Source organism: Lepus europaeus, chromosome 8 (assembly GCF_033115175.1).
Source record: "Lepus europaeus isolate LE1 chromosome 8, mLepTim1.pri, whole genome shotgun sequence".
Lineage (NCBI taxonomy): Eukaryota > Metazoa > Chordata > Mammalia > Lagomorpha > Leporidae > Lepus > Lepus europaeus.
In genome coordinates this window covers 84,031,972-84,053,930 of record NC_084834.1, presented here as the reverse complement: position 1 = coordinate 84,053,930, position 21,959 = coordinate 84,031,972, and the positions used below count along the sequence as shown (strand labels likewise).

General features: G+C 40.6%; 1 protein-coding gene across 2 annotated transcripts in view; it reads left to right on the top strand.

The window, feature by feature from the left end:
- GRID2 (glutamate ionotropic receptor delta type subunit 2) overlaps nucleotides 1-21,959 on the top strand; it is a 1,547,682-nt gene that overhangs the window by 1,280,069 nt on the left and 245,654 nt on the right. For both annotated transcript variants that reach the window (XM_062199157.1, XM_062199156.1), the window contains one exon: nucleotides 10,607-10,802. In XM_062199157.1, coding sequence (XP_062055141.1) covers nucleotides 10,607-10,802 — 196 coding nt within the window. The remainder of the gene's footprint in view (nucleotides 1-10,606; nucleotides 10,803-21,959) is intronic.

Sequence of the window (21,959 nt, the reverse complement as noted above, 5' to 3'; positions counted from 1 at the left end):
ACTGAAGTACCTTGAGGCACATAATTGAATTATGCCATATCTGATACTCTTTCAACTTTCTGATGTTATAATTGTATTAGGATTCTTTCTTAACATCGTTTAGGAAATTTATGGTAATTTGCAATGTCTTTTCTGTATTAAGGCTATAGAAAAATAAAAATCCACTATTCCATTATTAAAAGCTGTTGGATTATTTGAGAAGATCATCTTAACATAGATTCTACAATCAACTGACAATCAATGGTGACAAACCAAAATACTAGTCATGGGAATTTAGGCTAGTTAATATTTGGTCCTAATTTCCTGGGGTAAACAAGCACTATCTTTTCATGATATGCAAGGTAGATACTGCACATAAGTTATCGTGTATGCAAGAAAACTGTAAGATAATTGAATTTACAGAATATTGGCAAATTTGCAATGGAATTTTGCTTAAATATGTTTTATGATTATATAACATATGGTGCTATACATACAAATATATGTACAATAAGTGGAAGGTATTTTACAAAGTTCATAGAATTAAATTAGAATTAAAAGATGAATATTTTTAGCAGCATTTTTAAATTCATGTAGTTTTCAGAATATGCATTTCCATGAACTTTTTGTATGCATGGATTTTTATAATTTTTGCACCAAAATAAGCCTACCTTTTTAAAAGATGTATTTTTTTTTAATTTCACAGGTAGAGTTAGAGTTAGAGAGAGAGAGAGAGAGAGAGAGAGAGAGAGAGAGAGAAAGGTCTTCCTTCCCTTGGTTCACTCCCCAAATGGCCACTATAGCCAGCGCTGCACCGATCTGAAGCCAGGAGCCAGGTACTTCCTCCCGGTCTCCCATGCGGGCACAGGGACCCAAGCACCTGGGCTATCCTCCACTGCCCTCCCAGGCCACAGCAGAGAGATGGACTGGGAGAGGAGCAACCAGGACTAGAACCTGGGGTGCCAGTGCCACAGGCGGAGGATTAGCCAAGTGAGCCACGGCATCGGCAAAAGATGTAGTTATTTGAAAGAGCAATAAAGAAAGAGGGACAAACAGATCTTCTACCTGCTGTTGTACTCCCCAAATAGCCACAACAGCCACATCTGGGCCAAGCCTTTTTCTGCAGCTAAGAACTCCATGCACATCTCCCACATGGGTGGCCGAGGCCAAAACAGTTGGGCCATCATTTGTCTTCTCAGGCTCATTAGCAGAAAGCTTGGTCAGAAGTACAGCTGGGACCTAAACTGGCAATCCAGTCTGGGATGCTGGCATCATTAGCGGCAGCTTAATCGACTGCCACGATGCCAGCAAAACTTAGCTTTAAATTCTGTTTTTCCATGAACTTTTGGAAGTACCATCATTCATTTCACATTTAGTAATAAATATTAAATATTGAATAGGCCATTATCATAGTTATGTTAAAGAAGATTTTGTCAGGCTTATGAAGCTTCTAGTGGAAAAATATAGGGTCTACCACACTTGAGCATTCATGATGTAAAAAAAGAAAGGGCTATGGCCGGCGCCACGGCTCAATAGGCTAATACTCCGCCTGCGGCGCTGGCACACCAGGTTCTAGTCCCGGTCGGGGTGCCAGATTCTGTCTGGGTTGCCCCTCTTCCAGTCCAGCTCTCTGCTGTGGCCCGGGAGTGCAGTAGAGGATGGCCCAAGTCCTTGGGCCCTGCACCTGCATGGGAGACCAGGAGAAAGCACCTGGCTCCTGGCTTCGGATCAGCGCAGCGCACTGGCCACAGCGGCCACTTGGGGGGTGAACCAACGGAAGGAAGACCTTTCTGTCTCTTGCTGTCCACTCTGCCTGTCCAAAAAAAAAAAAAAAAAAAAAAAAAGAAAAGAAAAGAAAGAAAAAGAAAGGGCTAGCTTATAAGGCAGTCAAGAAATCAGAGAGGCCAATCTGGTTTTCATATAACTATTTTCTTGCATTTGTGTGACAGTGGAGTTTACCAACCATTGTTATTATATGTATTTAATCCCAATTAAAGAAAGAGTGTTTCCATCTTCCTTTACATTTTCTAAAACAATGCATTGTATCCACAAATCTGAACAACTTTTGAATTTGTCTAGGAAGTGCAGATCTCTCCGGGTAGTCTAGGGCCTCTGCCTCGAGTATGTTTCATATGAACTTATAATTTCACCTGTGAGCATCCTTGCCATACGGCATGGAGGATGGGGTGCCCCTGACTAACTGTGGGGCAGGACACACAGGAAATACTCATGGATCTGCCAGGAAAGACTTCAACCTCACAGACTGGGCTGTAATCCCTACGCCAGCCATGAACCACAGAGGGATGGGAGTCCTCCTCCTGAGTATTGCCACACACTTGCTCTGCATCAAACACGCTAGAAATTCTGGTGGTTAAACAGTTCTTAAAACATCCAGATCTACAAGCATTCTGAAGAGGTTCAGAGCCCAAGGAGCAGGAGCTGTCTTTAATGTACTCTGCTGTACTGAATACGAGAGGGTTTGGGGCAAGTGAAGGGTTGAGACCAGGAACAGGGCGAGGGATGGGAAAGGCTGTACCATGTGAGCCTCCCTCAATCTCCAGTCCTCTCTGGCCCTCGAATGGCACGTCTGATACCCACCCCTGTGCATCCAAAAAAACCTGGCTTGAGAAGCCCTCCCTGTCTCAAGAGTAGCAGCCTTAACTCTGCCCCGCCTAGGCTCCCTCAGATGTTTTAGCCGCAGCCTTGAGCTTGCTCTTCAAGGGCCTCTGCTACTTTGAGAAGGAAGAGACTGACACTCTGAGGAGGGGGAGGAGGACATAGGTGCTTCCACACTGGTAAACGCTCCCCCTCCAGAGAGCCAGTGACCCTGCATGGAAAGTACACCCTTAGCTACACAATCTCATCTTCTACAAGAGAACCCTGTTCATTTCTTCCATTAACATGACTTTGACCTTATTCCTTTTACAATAAGAAAACCCAGTTTTAGTGGGCTGAAGGAACATTCAAATCCTTTTCCCTAGCCTGCTTTCATTAAATACGGGCATCTTTCAGGCACTAAAATTGGCTCACTGAGCCCTTAAGCATGGCTCAGACAACCTACAGACACAACTTCCCTCTGGCATCCCAGAGTCTTGTTTAGCTCACCATATATTCAACTTCAGGTGCAAACTTGTAGCTGAGGAGACTGGCAAAACTTTACCAAGGAGAAGGCTTGAGCTCCTAAGATGAGGAACATGGTTTCCCAAAGGACACATGCCCATTGACCACCTTCTAGATACAAAGATGGTACCCATTTCAGTGGTGTTTATCTCGTTCTTCTAGGAGTAGAGCATATGCCCTCTCCTTTTCTTTATCTATTCAACCCCCCAAAAAATTTATTTTCTACAATATTCAGTGTTACCAAAGGTAACTGCGCTTCATAGGTTTTTATTTTTTGAAAAGCACAAAGATAGAAAGACAGACAGGTAAGGATCTTCCATCTGCTGGTCCACTCCTCAAATGCCCCCCAACAGCCAAGGTTGGGCCATGCTGAAGCCAGGATCCCGGAACTCAGTCTGAGACTCCCACGTGGGTAGCAAGGAACTAACTCGTTGCGCCATGACTGTAGCCTCCCAAGGCACATGTTAGATGCAAGCTAGAATCAGGGGCAGATGTGAGTCAGGAACATAGGTAATCTGATGTGAGATGCAGGTATTTGGAGCAGCCATGTAGCAAATATACAAACTCCTGTCCCAGGAGTGACTATCCTTTCCCTGTGCTTGGCACTCACCTCATCTATAGATATTAAAAAAAAATCATAAGTTCATTTACATTTTTAATCATTTATGTACATGGAGTTCATTGAGAAATTTTCCTCACTGTTCCAACCTGCTTCTGTTATTTCACTTGGAAATTTCTCAGCAGACCAAATGCTTCTTCTCTTTCTGCACTACTACCCTTTGTAGAAACAGACATCCCACTTGTCCAAGTCCTATGGCTTCCAGAATCATGGGATATAAACTCAGCTTTCCCAAATATTTTTCAATTCTGCTCATTTGGATTTTTTTATTTGCCTTGTCTCTGAATTTTTTTAGTTTACAAACATGGCAAAAGTGTTTTAGTGAGCAATTCACGGGTGGACTGATACAGCTTTCACAGCTAATTTCATTACAGGGAAATTTCCAAAGATCCTAAGATGAACGGCAGAGGGAAGACTTTGTCTTCATACTATGGAATACTTGTAGCCAGTATGGATTTTGGCACAACAGGCTAAGCCACCATTGGGGTTCCTGTTATCCTAGAGTTCTGCCTGTTCCATTTACCATCCAGCTTCCTGCTAATACGTCCCAGGAGGCAGCAGATGATGGCACAAGTACTTGAGCTCCTACCAACCATGTGAGAGACCCGCATAATGTTCCTAGCTCCTGGATTTTGCAGGCATTTGAGGAGTGAAACAGCACATAAAGATGGATCTCTGTGTGTGTGTTTGTGTGTGTGTGTGTCTGCCTTTCAAATTAAATGCAAATAAGATTTCTTATAAACACTTAGAAATATTTCTGGCCAAAATCTATCACCCACAGCATGCCTGATAATATTTTGTATAAATTTCATCCTCTGCAATGCTACTTAAATGGGAATGCTGACTTTGTAAAACAGAAGTATTTTTCTAGTAGAGACTAGCTCAAATAAATGACTGTCATTAATGGCTGACAAATCCAGACCTCAGGCAAGACTCTGGGTTTCCAAGATGAATTTTTAAAATATCGTGAGAACCAGCTATGCTAAAATGTAGATATATTTCAAGCATAGAGAAAGTCGCTGGGGTTTGATCTTGAAAAGAAGGAAATGAACAGGTAAACCAGGAAGCATCTTTGGTTGAGAAAATACCTTCTAAGACACAGTCATATGGCAAAGCAAGAAATGAAGAAGCAACTTGTTTGGCCTGTACCGTGAATATGAATGAGGCAAAAGTTGTTTCTTAGAACAGAAATTCTAAAAAAGTTTAAAGAAAAATATTGAAAAATCTTGTCGGCTAAAGAGTTTGATCTATTTTCTAAAAGCACCGAGGTACATAGGAAATATTTTTAAATGACAGCAATATAATCAGCTCTGCACATTAAAAATAAAGCTTTAAGTGTGGTATGGAGGATGGATTGGTGTTAGGTAAGAGTAGAAATAGCAGAGACTTGGAAATAATTGTCCAGGTAGAAATGATAGGGATGTTGGCAATGGCAAGACAAAGGTTGTGACACATTTGCAAGATTTAGAATGTGAAAGGTACAGAACTTAATTACAGGTTAGAAGGGAAGTGGAGGAGTTAGAGTGATGGGCTGCAGATAAGGAAGACCCATTAACTTAGAATCAGTCTGATGAGAAATAAGATGGCAGGTGCAACTACTATCACAGAGAGCCAAGTAATCATAGTAACAATAATAAATTATTACAACTACCAGTAATTGAGCACTTATAGAGAGCTAATTAGTAAGCAAATTGTATTACATGCAATATCTAATTCAAACCTCCAGAAACTATTTCCCTCTGTTGAACAGGGAGGGGGAAATTGCAAGTTGAACAAACACTGCTGGCATAGTAGCTGTTTTAAGTTTTAAATGTTGGATCACCTTTTATGCTCAAAACCCTGCCTCTACACACAGGCTCTTCACAGCAGCAACCATTGGACAGCAGGGGGCATTAGGGAGACTTTTCCAGACTGCAAGTGAACTCCTTGGGGAGCAACAGGATTCCTGCTTTGGCAATGCTGACATCAGCATCCAGAAGAAGAGGGAGCTGGGTAGAGTTGGGGGTGTACACAGGAAGCATCCTGTGCCTACTCTTATCAGTCGCATTTCATTTTTCTCCCTCTGAGGAAAAATCCCTTCTGAGGTGATAATTCGAGTTGACTTGTTCCATTCCATAAAAAAATGGGATTAGAATTCCCCAGAGCCAGGGCTGGCAGCTCGCTCTTGGCATTTGTTCATGAACATTCCATACAACCAGACTAAGGTTTTTTTAAACAGGAAGATGGATGTGCGACAGAAAGGTTTATGAAAGTTACAGTATTTGAACGTTTTGTATGAGTAACATCTACTCTTATCAAAGGAAAATAGGTAAAAATGTGACTACAGGTTCAAGCAGAGGGTCTAGGTGTTAGATATGTTTTTAACTAGTTGATGGTTTCAGAAAAGTATTTTGAGCAAAACAATCATGGTAACATAATCCATTAACACAAGTCATATAAATGTCCTAAATGGTTTGCTGCGAAAAAACTTACTACCATTTAGTATCATTGATTCGAAAAATCTCATCCTTAGAAAGGAATCGCACATTTAATTCTACTGCAAGGTATGAATCTCCTCTTCAACAATATTTCAGGGGAAGAGATCTCTCTCACACACACACACACACACACATCAGAGAAACCTAACAGATGATTATAGAAAAAACATCATCATCATAATCTTCCTCTAAAAGCAATAGATAACTTGACGAAGTGCTGTTGTCACAGATCTTCTCCGAGAGTTAACGATGAGAAAAATACTGCTGTTCTATTTTGTAGATGAAGAAACTAAGATCTTCAATAGTACCTAACTTCACACAGCTCAAAAAGAATGACCCCTTTGACTTTAAAATCTAACCTGCCCAATGTCAAACTAGTGTTATCACCTATATCTATTATTAAAGTATCACTTTTATCAAACATAATTTTAAATGCTTGAAGGGGATTAAGTGCTTATTCTCATGGGAAGCATTTGAAAGCCTAGGTCCATTCAAATTTCTATAATTCATTTTTACAGAATTGTGCTGTTAGCTCCTTGGTATTTGTAATATTCACACAAATGACTAAATGCCACCTACTTATCAAATCTCAGTATGTTTTAGTACCCATGGATTGATGCTAATTTTACAGAACAGTGCATGAAATAAAATAATATCAGTAAATTGAGAAAATAAGGCTGATTTGCAGGACAAAGTGGTTTTTTTTTGTCTTAGTGTCCACCACCTAAAACTACAGATATTCATTTTTAACTGTTTATACAAGTGAGGTTGGGAGAGGAAGGCTCAGGTTTGGTAAATTCACAGAGTGAACATTCACCAAGTTTTCTATGAGTTTTTAGGGTACTTCAAGAAGTTCAATGAAGAAAAAATGCAACTAAAAGATAAGCTTATTTTAGTGAAAAAAACTTTGACATGCATGCATTTATTCATACACATTTCTATAAACTTTTTGAAAGCCCTTCATTTGCATGGATTCCAAAAAATCTTTACACCAAGATAAACATCTTTTAATTCCATCTCCCATGGGTTATGTGATACAGAAATGAAGTGTGTTCGTGTATTATCAGATGCACTTCCTGGAGTGCTCCGGATTTTGCCATATTTTCTTTGACTCAGAAACTAATACTGTTTAAAAAAAAAGTCAGTATTTGCTGAGGTATGTTACTTTACATACATTAAGTTCTAGGATTAGAATAGAATCTAATGATTCTGGGATTCGTTTGCTTTATAAAGCAGTGAATAGGAATGTCTAAGCAATATGCACTCAAATTTTGACCTTCAGATTCTCCTTTACTGAGGATTATCATTTGGAATAACTTAGTAGATCTCTTTTAGGGGATCACAATAGAGACCACAACATTTTTGCTGCACTTGCTCTCCAATCTCATTAGGTTAAAAATAACAAAATGGCCACTAATAATAGGCATGCCCTTTGTGCACTGGAATCCTAAAACAGCCTTCTCTTTGGATGATAAGCTATTTAGGTTCACTTCATTTTGCCTCATTGTATTTCTGTCACCTTTGGTGCAATCTTGGTTACTAGAACGGAATGATGCTGAATGAGACAAGCTATAATTTTTATTGCTATCACACCTCAAGGCAAATTTATAGGCTGGACTTGATATCAGGAACTACTAGAAGGAACATGCCTTTGTTTTAATTTCCAAAATGCTCTGCCATTCTGAATTTAAAGTATCTTGAAAATAAACATCAGGAGCCTGGCATGGGCAATACATTCAGATGTTCTACAGATTCATTGTGTACAAAACAGTTTCAGCAACTAGACTGTGCTACAATTCTGTATTTGTATTGTGAAGTTAATATTTAAGGTGAAGATAGATCACAGAAACCTCATTACACTAAAGATCAACATTTAATCTCAATATTCTCTTCATGGAAAGCTAAGAGGAAGCATTAATTTGACAATACAATTGTCCCTTACTGTCTATGAGATTGCTTTCAAGAGTCCCCAAGCATACCAAAGTCCACAGATGTTCAAAAGCCTAATGTAAAACCTCATAGTATTTGTCTATAATCTACATATATTTTCCTTTATGTTTTAAATCACCTCTACATTACTCATAAATACTTAATATGAAGTAAATGCAATGTAAATCATTGGTATCCTCTATCTTTAAGGCATAGTGACAAGGAAAAATGTCTGTACATCTTTATTACATTTGTAATTTTCTTCCAGAATGTCTTTAATCCCAGGTTGAATTCATGGATGCAGAAACTTCAGCTATACAGGGCCAACTGTATTTAGCCAATGTAACTATTTGGACGAGCTAGATAAATATTTAAATACAGGCATAAAACAACATTTTACCCTGGCCAATAATCACCTCCATCAAACTGAAGGCTTCTGATATTTATAATTAAATTTGCTTCCCAGAACTGCCCAGCACAAGTGGCTGAGCATATACAGGTGAGGTTTCTGATGAACCTTAACACCAGTCTCCTCTACCCAGAGACCTTCAGGTTCCATATGGTGCAGAACTACCTAATCTGGACTCCTGTGTTTATAGAATTTGACTGAGGCCTATTATAACATGTACAGAAGTCTCATTCCTTCCTCCTGTGTTACCACTTGCGTGCATCCCTCCCCTAAAATAGGACATAGGTCTAAAATGTTGGCATTTTTAATATACTAGTAATCCTACTACTTAAATGACACTCAATTATTCTCAAAAAATAATTCCTCTTGCCATATAACTAAGATTGAGCTATATCACAGAGGCAGATGCCTTGTCATTCTGGCATCTGCCTCTGTGATATAAGTTGCACCCTGGCAACAAATAGCTCACTTTTATCACCTCTCTTGCCCTCAGTTCCTCATTTATATAGTCATTTTACTTTTAAGTAGAATTAGTTCAGTAGTTGTAAAATATTCCAGGTAACTCCTCACATCAAATAGTACCCTTTGAGTTCATCAAGTTTCCATGTGGTAAATGATATACATCAAAAACACAAACCCAATAAAATGCAAATTAAATTCTGCTAAAGTTACTATTAGAAATTGGTGCAAACACTTCCCTAACCAACATAGTCCAGAATTTAGTGTTTACAACACAGTTTTGCTCATGATGAAGATGAGTGAACTACAAGAGTATCCCCAACCCCCTTTCCCAATGCTAGTGTTGGTCATAAAGACCCCCAAGAAATCTGCAGCCAACTCCATCCAGATACAGACCAAAAAGGTCAGAGGTATACATTCCATGACACTCATGGCCTATGACTGTGGAGGGTTGTAGGCATTTATTCTCGTTCAAAATGTGGTGCAGCGTTTCAGAGCATCTGCTCCCATTCCCAGATGTTAGCAAGTCTGAAGTGTGCCAGCATCTGATTTTGAACAGTATGCCAAAAACATATACTTGTTCTTAAACATCAGCCACTAGACTGGTCATTGGGTCTTCAGATTAGAAAGTATCGGCAGATGGACTCAGACGCTAAAATTTAAGAAAACTGACCACCAATTCAGAGATGGACAGCCTGGGACGAGTAACCATGATCTCTAACTCAAAGACCGATTTGAAAATGCTGCAGCATTTTGCTGAAAAAGAGAAAGCTGAAAACATGTTGAGCTTCCAGAAGCATGAAATTTATTCCATTGAAATACAAATAGAAGTCAGCCTCTTCCACTTCTGCCACCTTATGGCAAAAAAAAAAATTATATGTATACATATATATATATACATACATATAGAAATAAGGATCAGTGTCTGGCAGGGAAAACACTATGGCTTTTGGGGCTGGGTACATCTGCATTTGAATTCCAGCTCTGTCCCTAATAGACTGTAACATACTAATCAAGTCACTTATCCTCTGAACAGGAGTTCCCTTATCTAGAACATGGGTAAAATAGTTCTGAATCTAAGGCAATTCTGTGAGAGTAATATGTCAACTATCTGGCCAGAATGTAGCACCCACTCAATACATAACAACTATCACCTATATTAATTCCTAAGTGTACACTTGACCTCAAAACCTGTTTCCATAAAATACAATTGTTTTATAAAAACATTTTAGCATTGCTACCTAAAGGAACAAGTCTAATGCTTACTACACATTGAATTTTTCTTTTAAGAAAAAAACTATTAAATGCTTGTGATTGCTTAGCAATCTAACTTGTCTTTGCTTTGATGCAAAGGCTACATTATTTTCCTAATAAAAAGTCACCAAAAAGTAGTGCATCCTCTCTAGAAAGTTTCATCTTTCCTTCAATGATGGTTTTTAATCGTCTTTTAATTTGCCGTCTCCCTGCTTGGTGGTTCTCCTTATATATTCTTGACATTTACCAAAAACTCTCAAAGGCGATGTGCTCCCTGTATTCACATATGCGTCACCTTTACGTCCACTCGAGAACATTCAGCACCGGTTCTTATGTCTCCCCTCTTGCCCAATACTCCAGGTCTCTCCAGGACCTTTCCAAGCAGACAGACATCCCGTATGGCACAGTGCTGGACTCGGCCGTGTACGAGCAGGTGCGCATGAAGGGACTGAACCCTTTCGAGAGGGACAACATGTATTCCCAGATGTGGCGGATGATCAACCGAAGCAACGGCACCGAGAACAATGTTCTGGAGTCCCCGGCAGGCATTCAGAAGGTACTGGCCATGGTTCTTCATTAGTAGCCTCTACCTGGTGGTCTCCCCTGTGGGAACTGTGCAGATTTCTTTTTATTCTTTGACTCTGGCATGGAGTTTTCGCTCAGTTACGTTTTCTGTGGACTTAAAGTATTTGAGGCGACTTAGCGTACCAGTAGAAGGGATGCAAAGTCCCCAGTAGTGTCTCCTGGACAAGCTTCCAGCCCATTTCTAAAGCTAAAGAAAGGCTTGCTCTTTTGCTCAGAAAGGGTTAAGGACTTACAAACAGGAAGCCTTCAAAATTTTTACAAATCTCATTCCAAATATCACTCAGGTTATCCGGCTCCTTCGAAATGACTCAGGGTACTCCCACTACTGTATTTGTTTTCAATTAGAACCTTATCTTTCCTGTGATTATACAAAGCTAGCTGGAAGTGAAAGTTAATCTCCCCAACAAATAAGGTTTCTACCAATGTCTGATTCTATTTCCACATTTGAAAAGTTATTTACATCTTATTTTTCTGTACCCATCATTTAGAAGTAACTATACAAAAAAAAAAAAAAAAAAAAAAAAAAAAAGACCAAGAGGGGCTTTTTTCCTTTGTGTGAAAAGCTTCAAATGATTTGTTCCAGGCTGTAGCTAAGAGCATGTATACAGAAGCAACCCAGGCCCCATCAGCCCTGTGAGAGGGTGAACTGGTCTGCTGCTTACAATTTCTCCAAAGGGCTGGCCTAATGAAGATCATATAGTAGGTGCTCCGTAAGTAATTAAAGACAGACAGGGTCAGAACAGGACCCATCGTGGTACATGCTTTTTCCCCGTGACCCCCACCATACAGCAAGCTCACCCTGAGTCTGTATTTCCTGTTTATAAGGCAGACTCAATACTACCACGTTGGAGAATGTTTCAACTTAAAAAAAATTTTCACCACATTTTCCAGCGTTATTGTCTGCTTTTTCTCATGGTGCCCTTTATCTGCCAATACTAAGGCCTCTAGAGCCAGCCTAGTAACTTTTAGTCACCAAATCTCATTTTGAGAACTGATGAGGCTGACACGAACCTCCGAGTACAAATGATGCCTTCAAGGAAGTGCACTGTCCTTGAGCTGTTTGCACTGCCTTCAACCTCAGGACATTCATCCCAGTTTCCCAGGGTCCAGATAGTTATCCTAAAGCGTTTCTTTCTTATTTTCCTCAAAATGGCCATGGGATCCTGAAAGGTGAATTTGATGTCCCTCCAGTGATGGAGTGGGTGCTGGGATGACAGATTGCATAGCTGAGTGGGCATGTATGTTGGGGAGGAGATTTTGGTGGGCATTTTAGAGGGTTTATTAGGTAACTGTAGGATGCAAATGAACTGGAACTCCAGTGTAAGTATACTTACTTTGTGGCTTTTGAAAGAGTTTTATTTTTCCTTGATATTGTCTATTGTTGAAAATAAATTTTATTTCTTGAATAATATACAGAAATTCAGAGTTTACATATCTATCCCATTTTAAGAGCCAAAGTTCCTCATATCTTACAACCTCTTTCTATACAGTACCTTTCTAGAGAAACTCTGTCTCCAACCATACATATTCTCAATAAAATAGTGAAATCATGCATCTGTATGCATTCACTAATTTATTCAGTCTGGAACACTTCTAAGTGCCAGTTATGTGTCAGGTGCTTCCCTAAGAACTGAAAATAAACTCATCAACTGAGAAATGGCCATTGGATTCATGAAACAGAAAATCAGGTGAGGACTATAATACAGAACTAAAACCCATGGTTAAACAAAATGCTTTTCACTGTTCTTGATGCTACAAAATAGAATAAATAGGGCAAAGATTAAAGGGAAAAGCTTTAAGTCAACTGGCTTCTCTCTGTCTCATTTTACTCTTCTGTAAAATAATAGTGTAGAAATTAAAAGCCTGAATTTCTCAGGCACATCAACCTGGGTTACAATTTAGCTCATTTAAAACACACACACACACACACGCCTAGTGACGTGAAATTCCTGGGCCTTTGAAGTTTCATCATGCTAGGAATTCCTACCTCCTCACACAATTTTTGTCAAGATTAAATATAATATATGTTAAACATCAATAAATAGTATGATCAGAGCTGTAAACCTAATTCATGAGATGGTTCTGAAAGTTACCTGAAAGAATGTTTATGTAGTAAATTACAACCAGAAAGCGTTATTGTTTGATATTCCCTATCACTGAAAATTGTGACATAATAAAGAGAGAATACAGTAAATGAAGTAGAAAACAATTTTTATTACTTGGTACTCTGTTAAAAAGGAGAACTAATGAGTTTAAAACTACAAACCAGCCGTCAAATATTTATTACAGCATTATTTATTCCATTGTCTGATTTACTAGAGTGGTGGTAAAGAAAGCCCTTATAAACTCACAGTAGAAAATATCTATGTGAACTTTGTGTGTAGGATGTATTTTGAGTGTGTGGTTCTTTGAACTTAAGTCAAAGACAGCTGAAAATTGATTAAGCAGCAAAAATAAGTAGAAATGATAAAATGTATTTTGGTTCCGTTTGCAAGATCTCAGCCAGTTTCTATTGTAAAACAAAACCAACCGACCAACCAACAAGAGATAATCTTCGCACCTGCTCAGTCTCACTGGGGGTTTGCAAAACTGATGACTGTAGCACATGAAATGTGCCTAAGGATTCTTCTTCTTTGAGCAACCTAATCGTGCACAAAGCACACAGCAGCTTCCAATTCTCTGTCATTGATTTTTAATTTGTGCAGGCAGAAAAGACCTCAGAGGGCTACTAGGTTAACAGTCCACAAAAGGCCAAACCTTCTTGAACAATAACTTCAACAGGAATCTGTATATATACTCACTGGCTTCCAGGAGAGCCGGCATCATGGTGAAAAGCATTCCTTACAATCTATTACTTTAAATAGATCCCATTCGTGTCTCAGGCTATGCTTACTCTTAATCGGACTACTTGTCTCATTTGGTTTCTCTCACTTAAAGGTAGATTCTTGCTCCCATCTAACATCTTCCTTTCTGTTTGTACCTAAGAAGTCTGTATAAATTGAGCGTTAAATAAATGAGCTCTGACATGCTATTCTTGAGACATTCACCTGTTCTGAGCTATTCTAATTACACTAGAACAAACTTTGTTTCTGTCTTATTCTGCCTAAGACCTTTTGCACACGTAGGAAAGTATGACTTGGAAAATGGAGCTGAATTTTTTCCCACATTTCTTCTGCAGTTATTTATTGAGTATTTTCTAGGTATCAGGCAGTCCATTCGACAGTGGGGTAAACATAAATGAAGACAAATGCCTTCACATAGTTAACATTCTGGTGGGAGGTGGCAGATAGTGAACAAGAGGGGAAAATGCTCTGTATTGTGTGTTCTATAATCTGAAGTCTTAAAGAGAAAAAAATCAAGAAGTGTATTGGAGACATGGAATATGGGGAAGCAAGATAGTCTACTTATTAGACCAAGTGGCTGGGGAAGGGTTTCAGGAGCTGATGTTGGAATGAAGACTTGAAGCTCATATCGGGGGTGGTGAACACATGTGCATATCTGGGTGAAGTGTTTCCAGACAGCCAGCCAGTGCAAAGGCTCTGAGGTAGGGGCATGCCTGGATATCCCAAGGTGAAGGAGACCAGTGTAGGTCCAGAACTCAGGGGCTGCAGATGTGTAATGAGATCAGGAGGCAGAGGGTCAGGAGGCAGAGAGGAGACATAGCATAGTAACGTTTTGCTACTCAAAGCTGTTCCTGTAAATCAGTGTGCACCATCAGTAGCACTGGGAGATTCTTAGAAATACAAACTCTTAGGCCTTCTCCCCAGGCCTACTGAATGTGAATCTCAATCTAGCAGGCTTCAACAGTGATTCATATGCATGCCCGAGTTTGATCTGTGCTACTGCAGGACTGCTCGGAACATTCTACATGGACTTCTATGCTGTGTGGGATAGGACACTTAGGAGAGCTTGGAACAGAAGAGTTACATGATCTCTAACTCCCGTTTGGGCACATCAGACGACTACTACATTGAGCAAAACTGATAGTGGCAACGGGAATGCTGGAAATGAGTCAGGACGCTGTGCTGGTGACTCACAGTCTGCTGAAATCACCATGCAAAGTCAGTTCCTGCCAAAACACACAGCTTAGAATACATTAAGCCATTATGGGCAATAGTACGTTCATGGAATTTCGTCCAGCAGATTATGAGGGCTGACTGGGACCTGAGACAGGTAATTTCTGAGAGCAGATAAAGAAGCTTCTAGATCTCAAGTAAGGATCAGACCAGGCATGAAGGATCTGTGCATTACACCGAAGTGGAGAAGGCACTGATTACCACGAGAGTTACCTGCCTGGTAACTTCTTGTAGCTCAGGTGGAAGAACAGGTCCTCAATGAGGACCACCTAGGGAAATACATAACCAGGAGTGCAGTGGGCCTTGGGAGCAGCAGGTTAAGCTGCCTCTTGGGATGCCCCGATCCCACGTCAGTGTCGGTTCAAGTCCCAGCTCCTTTGCTTCCAATACAACGTCCTGCTAATGTGCCTGGAAAGAGACCTACGGTGGCCCAAGTATTTGGGCTCCTGCCACTCATGTGGGAGACCCAAATAGAGTCCCTGGCTCCTGCCTTCTGCTTGCCCCAACCCCAGATATTGCAGAAGTGAACTAACAGATACGTCTTTGTCTGTCTCTCCCTCTAAGTCTGCCTTCAAACAAACGTATCTAAATGTCAAAAAATAAAGTCAGGATTGATATGATTAGCACTCCTGCCAGAGCCAGAGAACTGAGGAGGTAATTAAGCAGTACTTCAACCACAAAGGTCAAAGCTGATGTAAACTCAGATGAATGCTAACAGAGGAGTGGTGATGCCAGCAGCAGCACTATTCAATCAGAAAGATTGCATGGATTTTAAGTTCATCAATCCACAAAGTTCAAGAGCAGTATGGATAAAGACAGAATCATGATTGAGAACTGACCAGCTGCAGTCATGGAGTCAATTCATCGAGGATTCAGACAAACTATTGGACTTCAGATCCCAGCTCTATTCTTGGCCCCAAAACCTGAAGTATTCAAGCAGAAACAGCAAAGATAAAAGACTTAGCAATCAGGGCCATTATCATGGATTTTGGAGTACCAGGACAGAAATAGCTAGCATCTATGTACTGGTGAAGTAAGCCTATGGTAGCTGTATTTAGCCTGGCTGAGAAAAGGGGTGGAGTGAACCTGTTGCTTTACATACACATTCTACACATATTCAGTGAGCAGCTGAATAGAACATGTTACTTACCAGGCACTGTTCTACATGTTGAAAGGCAAAACAGAACAAACCAAGTCCCTACCCAAGAAAACAAAAGACATGCTGAGGGGCTCTAAATACAAATCTGAAGAGTAAGACTGAAAGGAAGCAGGATCAGAAAGATGGATATTGCCCTCATTTAGGGAAACATCTGAGAAAGTGACATCCTACTAGACACCAGAAGAAGGGCTCAGGAGCCACAAAGACAGAAGTAGAGGTGCGGGAGGGGACAGGAAGGGTTTGGATAAGAGAGATAGTATCTAACTTTTGATGGCCTGGGTGTGTGAGCCTCTGTACCTGCATGGGAGACCAGAAAGAAGCACCTAGCTCCTGGCTTTGGATAGGCACAGCTCTGGCTGTGGCAGCCATTTGGGGAGTGAACAAATGGAAGGAAGACTTTTCTGTCTCTCCCTCTGTCTGTAACTCTACCTCTCAAATAAATAAAATTTAAAAAAAAAAAAAATCTGTGCTCTAGGTGCTACATGCAGAATACTGAGGTCAAAGATCAAAGCAGAGAGATCAGTGAGGGGGCCACATAGTAATCCAAATGAGGCAGGTAGTGAGTGAATAAGGAGAAATCACAGTGCAAGCAGTAAGAAGTGATTGAATTTGAATTTCTTCTGAAGGGATCTCTGACAAGATTTTCTAAGACTGAATATGGGGTATGAAAAAAAAAAAAAAAGAATTGAGATCAAGTCCAATGTCAATGGCCTAAGGAGTTGAAAGAATGGAGCTGCCACTTGTGGAGACTCAGAAAACTAAGGGAAGAACCCCTGAGAACTGGTCTTTGGCACAGGAGTCAACACAAAGTGCTTTATTAATGATCTAGGCAAAAAGTTCCTATTTAAAGTCATAGGCCAAATAATGCTACGGAGGATTTGTGAGTATCGAGGAAAGCCAGATGTCTATAGAGAGTGATTCCTGGGGTAATCTAATATTTAGAGGAGGGAGAGACAGAAAGGGCATAACAAAGAGTTAGGAAGCATCTAATAGTGAGGCAGGAGGAAAACAGGGTAAGGTTTAGAAGCAAATGAAAAAAGGTTTCAAGAAGGTCAAAGAGTCCACTGTCTGTCAAAGGATGCTCATGAATCAAGTCTGATGGAACCTGAGAATTAAGCATTGATTTGGCAACCGACAATCAGTGGTGACCTTGACAAAAGCAAATCTGGGAGAGGCAAGGAAAAGAAATTAGATTGGCGAGAAAAAAAAAATAATTGCAAGAGAGGAAGTAGAGGTTACCAGAAGAGGGAACCTTTTCAAGGGGTTTTTGCTTAAAGGAAATTCTGAGAAATAAGAGGATTTCTTGGAGGGATGTGAAGCTTTAGGATTTTTTTTTTAATGGAAGAAGGTAGATGCAGTATGTATGTATTGATGGAATGATACAGAAAAGGGAAAAATTGATGCCACAGGTGAGAAACAGAACTGCTGAACAACTTGAATTGAAGCTAAGTTCTAGGGTTTGGTGTACAAGTCAAAAGGCTGGATTTAGAAGCACAATCCCTCCACAGTAAGAGGGGAGAGGGCTGAGCATGTGTGTATACATGCAGTAGGCTGGAAGACATAATGCAAGTATGTGAATTTTATTTTATTTTTGAATGCTTTGCATTTACAGCAAGAAACAAGAAAGCTATCACAATTGTATGAAGAATAGGATCGCTATTGTAGAAAATTAAAGAGATACATTAGGAATGATTGTTTCTGAGAATAGAAGAGACCATAGACTGCTGAAATGTAATGGTCTTATACAACAGTCAGCATGACTTTCAGTTGGATCAATCTGCACGATTGTGATTCTCCCTAGCCATCTCCAGCTGTCTTAGTGTAAATACCAAGCCCACATACGTATTTCACCAGAATTTATGTTCACTAAGTAATTATGGTCAAAAAGCAATAAGAGTGAAGAGGGTTTCAAGAGCACATGCAAAGAAGTGATTGTTAATGAATTATGGAATCTGAGCCCTAGAAGAGCAAAGTGTTGACACAGAAAGGGTCGGGGATACCAAAAGGGCAGCATAAACAATGGACACTGGGTCTGGATGGGACTGGAGAACTGTTGCAATCAGTGAGCAAAGGAGGATAGACTTGCAAGCAACACGAAGACAGTTCTGGAATGATTTGAAATTGCTATAATGAAGACAGAAAAAAAAAAACTACCATATGACCCAGTAATCGCACGTGTGCTTATCTATCCCAGGGAAATGAAATCCATCTGTTGAAGATAGATTTTGCACTCCCATGTTTATTGCAGCACCATTCATAATAACCAGGAAATGGAAACAACTTAAGTGTTTATCAGCTGATGAATGGATAAAGAAAATGTGATACATAAACACAGTGGCATATTACTCATCCAGGAAAAAGGATTAAATCTTGTCATCTGCAACAACATCGATGGAACTGAAGGTCATTATGTTAAGTGAAATAAGTCAAGCACATGAAGAGTAAGAAATATCACATGATCTCATTCAAGTCTAAAAAAGAAAGATCTTGTGGAAGTTAAAAATATGACTGTGGTTGCCAGAGGCTGGGGAGAGAAGTAGGAAGGAAGAGATTGGGACATATTGACTGGCAGGTACTAGTTTATACCTTGGTGGGAATAAGAAGTTCTAGAGTTCTATTGAATAGCAGAGTGATTACAAGAACTTGGATGTTTTCACTATATACAAATGTTAAAGGCTTAAAAGTATAATTATATTTACCCTGATTGGATATTATACAATGTATACATGTAACATAATAGTCCATAAATATGTAAAATTTTTATGTTCTTAAAGTTAATTATTTAAAAAATAATTGCAACATTGGAATGGGTGGCTGGGTCATATGGTAGAAAAATATTAGACCTTTGAAGAAGAGGAATCCAAGAGACTGAGAAGCCAGGTACTATGAAGAGATGTCATTGTAAGTCATCAAGTCACCAATAGAGACCCGGTATTTGAAAGAGTGACAGAGAGCCAAGTGATTAAATCTCCAAGCAGTGCGGGAGTCACCAGATGACTGCAGTGCAACTCAGGAGCAAGTTATGTGCTCTGATCCCATCAGCTTCATTGCCAGATGACTTAGGGTGCAAGAGTCTTGAAGTGGTTAGAGGGGATGAGGAGGATAACTCTCTGATCCAAATGCACAGAAAACTGGGCACTGCTTGAGAAAGCCACCAGCAACGGAGTTCTCAAGAGAGAAGCAAGGTCAAGTTAGCAAAGGAAGGTAAAGAAATTTCCAAAAACAGTTGGGGTGGGGCCAGCACTGTGGTGTAGGTTAAGCTTCTGCCTACAGTGTTGGCATCACAAATGAGCACAGATTCAAGTCCCAGCTGCTCCACTTCCCATCCAGCTCCTTGCTAATGCACCTGGGAAAGCAGTGGATGATGGCCCAAGTACCTGGGCCCCTGCCACCCACGTGGGAGACTCAGGAGACCCTGGCTCCTGCCTGGCCATTTGGGGAGTGAACCAGCAGATGAAGACCTCTCTCTGCCTCTGCAACTCTGCCTTTCAGATAAATAACCCTTTCTAAAAATACATTATATTAACTATATATATATTATAAAGAACACAAAACAGCCCATTTAAAAAGAAAATTTACCCAGGGTATGGTATTTTGTTACAGCAGCCCAGATGACTACCCAAGCACACAGATGGTTGTTCTGTCTCCTCTCTGTATTTCTGCCTTTCAAAGAAATAAATCTTAAAAAACAAAAACAACAACAACAAAAAAACAGTAGTTGGGGCCCTACTAGTTTGTTTGAGAGTCTCAATTTTGCTGGTTGACTCCAATTTTTTTTTTTTTTTTAGATTTATTTGAAAGGCAGAGTTAGAGACAAGCCGAGATGCAAAGAAAAAAAAGGGGGGGGGGGAGTGGGGGTGGAACACGGAGAGATCTTCCATGCGCTGGTTCATTCCCCAAATGATTGAAACAGCCAAGGCTGGACCAGACTGAAGCCAGGAGCCTGGAATTCTATCCAAGTCTCCCACATGGAAAGCAAGGGCCCAAGCACTTGGACCATCTTCTGCTGCTTTCCCAGGCACATTTGCAGGGAGCTGAATCAGAAACAAAGCAGCCAGAACTTGAACCAGTGTTCTGACATAGGATGCCAGTGTTGCAGGCCACAGCTTAGCATGCTGCACCACAATGCCAGCCCAGCTATGCTGTTATTAACTGCATCCCATTTCCCTCTTAAGTGTGTTCTCATTGGAGAAGTACAGTGCGCCATCACTCTCGAAACAGATTACACTGATGGTGGAGTTCCACAGAGCAGAGTGGAAGAACATGGAGAGTTGAGGAAGAACTAGAAATTGGTCAAAATCAGGAGATATGATTATCAATAAGATCCAAGAATTAACCCTGGAAATCTCACCCTTTTTATGATGGCCGACATTCAGGATCTAGGGCTAAGATGGGATTTAGGCTCTAGGCAAATTGTGCTTGTTAGGAGCAGAGCAGCAGGTGGGTGAACATGTTGCCAGGAGCAGGCTGAGATGTGGAGCCCCTCGTCAGCCCTAACAATGGCAGGTGAAGACCTGGCTACAGCAGTCTTACCAGCTCTCAGAGACGTAAGGCATTGCTTCCGACAGCTCAGCAAGGCTGGAGTAGGTAGCAGCTGACATCTGCTGTAGTTAAGGATGAAAGTAGTACACACCCGGCTGGACAGTGAAACAAAGGCTGAGTAGAAAACAAGTTGTGACTGTGACAGAGCTTGACATACAGTCAGTCCTGATCTTATGCATGTCAAACTCAGAACACACACTGGCTATATCCTCATCGCTGGTTGTTCCACACCACTTCCTCTTGGAGCTCTACAGCATCACTAGACTATGAGCAAAAATGGTAAAGTAGGTAACAATCAACATTAGCCTGCAGCACAAGAGGCAGAGAGCTAACTGGAGCTCCAGTGAGTGACTTGGTAATAAATTGACTATGTGCATGACCTTAAAATCTGGATTAGGCCCTTATGACAGATATGAATAATCAAACTGAACCCCACTTGGGGGAAGAACAAGGCAAAATACTAAACAGCTCTGGGCTATGAAAATGCCAAGCCTAAGCTGTCACACCATTGGGCTTGGAGGTAGCAGTGTGTTTGCTATGTTTGCCCTTTTGCCAAACGATTGGAACAAACAATATATGATTCACTTTAACACTTCACCCTGCAGCTGGGAGCTCAGTTCCCACTGGCCTATTTTCTTCTCTCCAGAAATCAGTTTTCAGGTTTGCATCAGGAATCACACAATGTTAGAAGAAAACTGCACCAGAGGGAGAATGAAAAAGACATAAGATCACTTCCAGCAGCTCTGCTAATGAATGCTCAGTGCCTGGGGTTGACTGCTTTTTAATTATTATTTTCCAAACTTATTTTTATTAATAATCCTCATGGAGGTTTGAAATAAAAATCAGTCTTGATTAAATACTTTCTGGAAGAGAAACTTAGAATCAAACTTCTTAAGCAGTCATAGGAACTTTAAGTCAGGAAATGTCAGATTTTTATAATACACAAAGCATACTATAGTTTCTACATGATCATAAAAATATATATACAATTATATCATAAATTAGAGCAGGTGATAGATAATAAAAATGCAGTGCCTATGAAGATCAGACTACCAATCTGCCTTTGTAAGAGAATACACTTTTTTTTTTTTTTGACAGGCAGAGTGGACAGTGAGAGCGAGAGACAGAGAGAAAGGTCTTCCTTTTGCCGTTGGTTCACCCTCCAATGGCCGCCGTGGTAGGCGCACTGCGGCCGGCGCACCGCGCTGATCCAAAGCCAGGAGCCAGGTGCTTCTCCTGGTCTCCCATGGGGTGCAGGGCCCAAGCACTTGGACCATCCTCCACTGCCTTCCCGGGCCACAGCAGAGAGCTGGCCTGGAAGAGGGGCAACCGGGACAGGATCGGTGCCCCG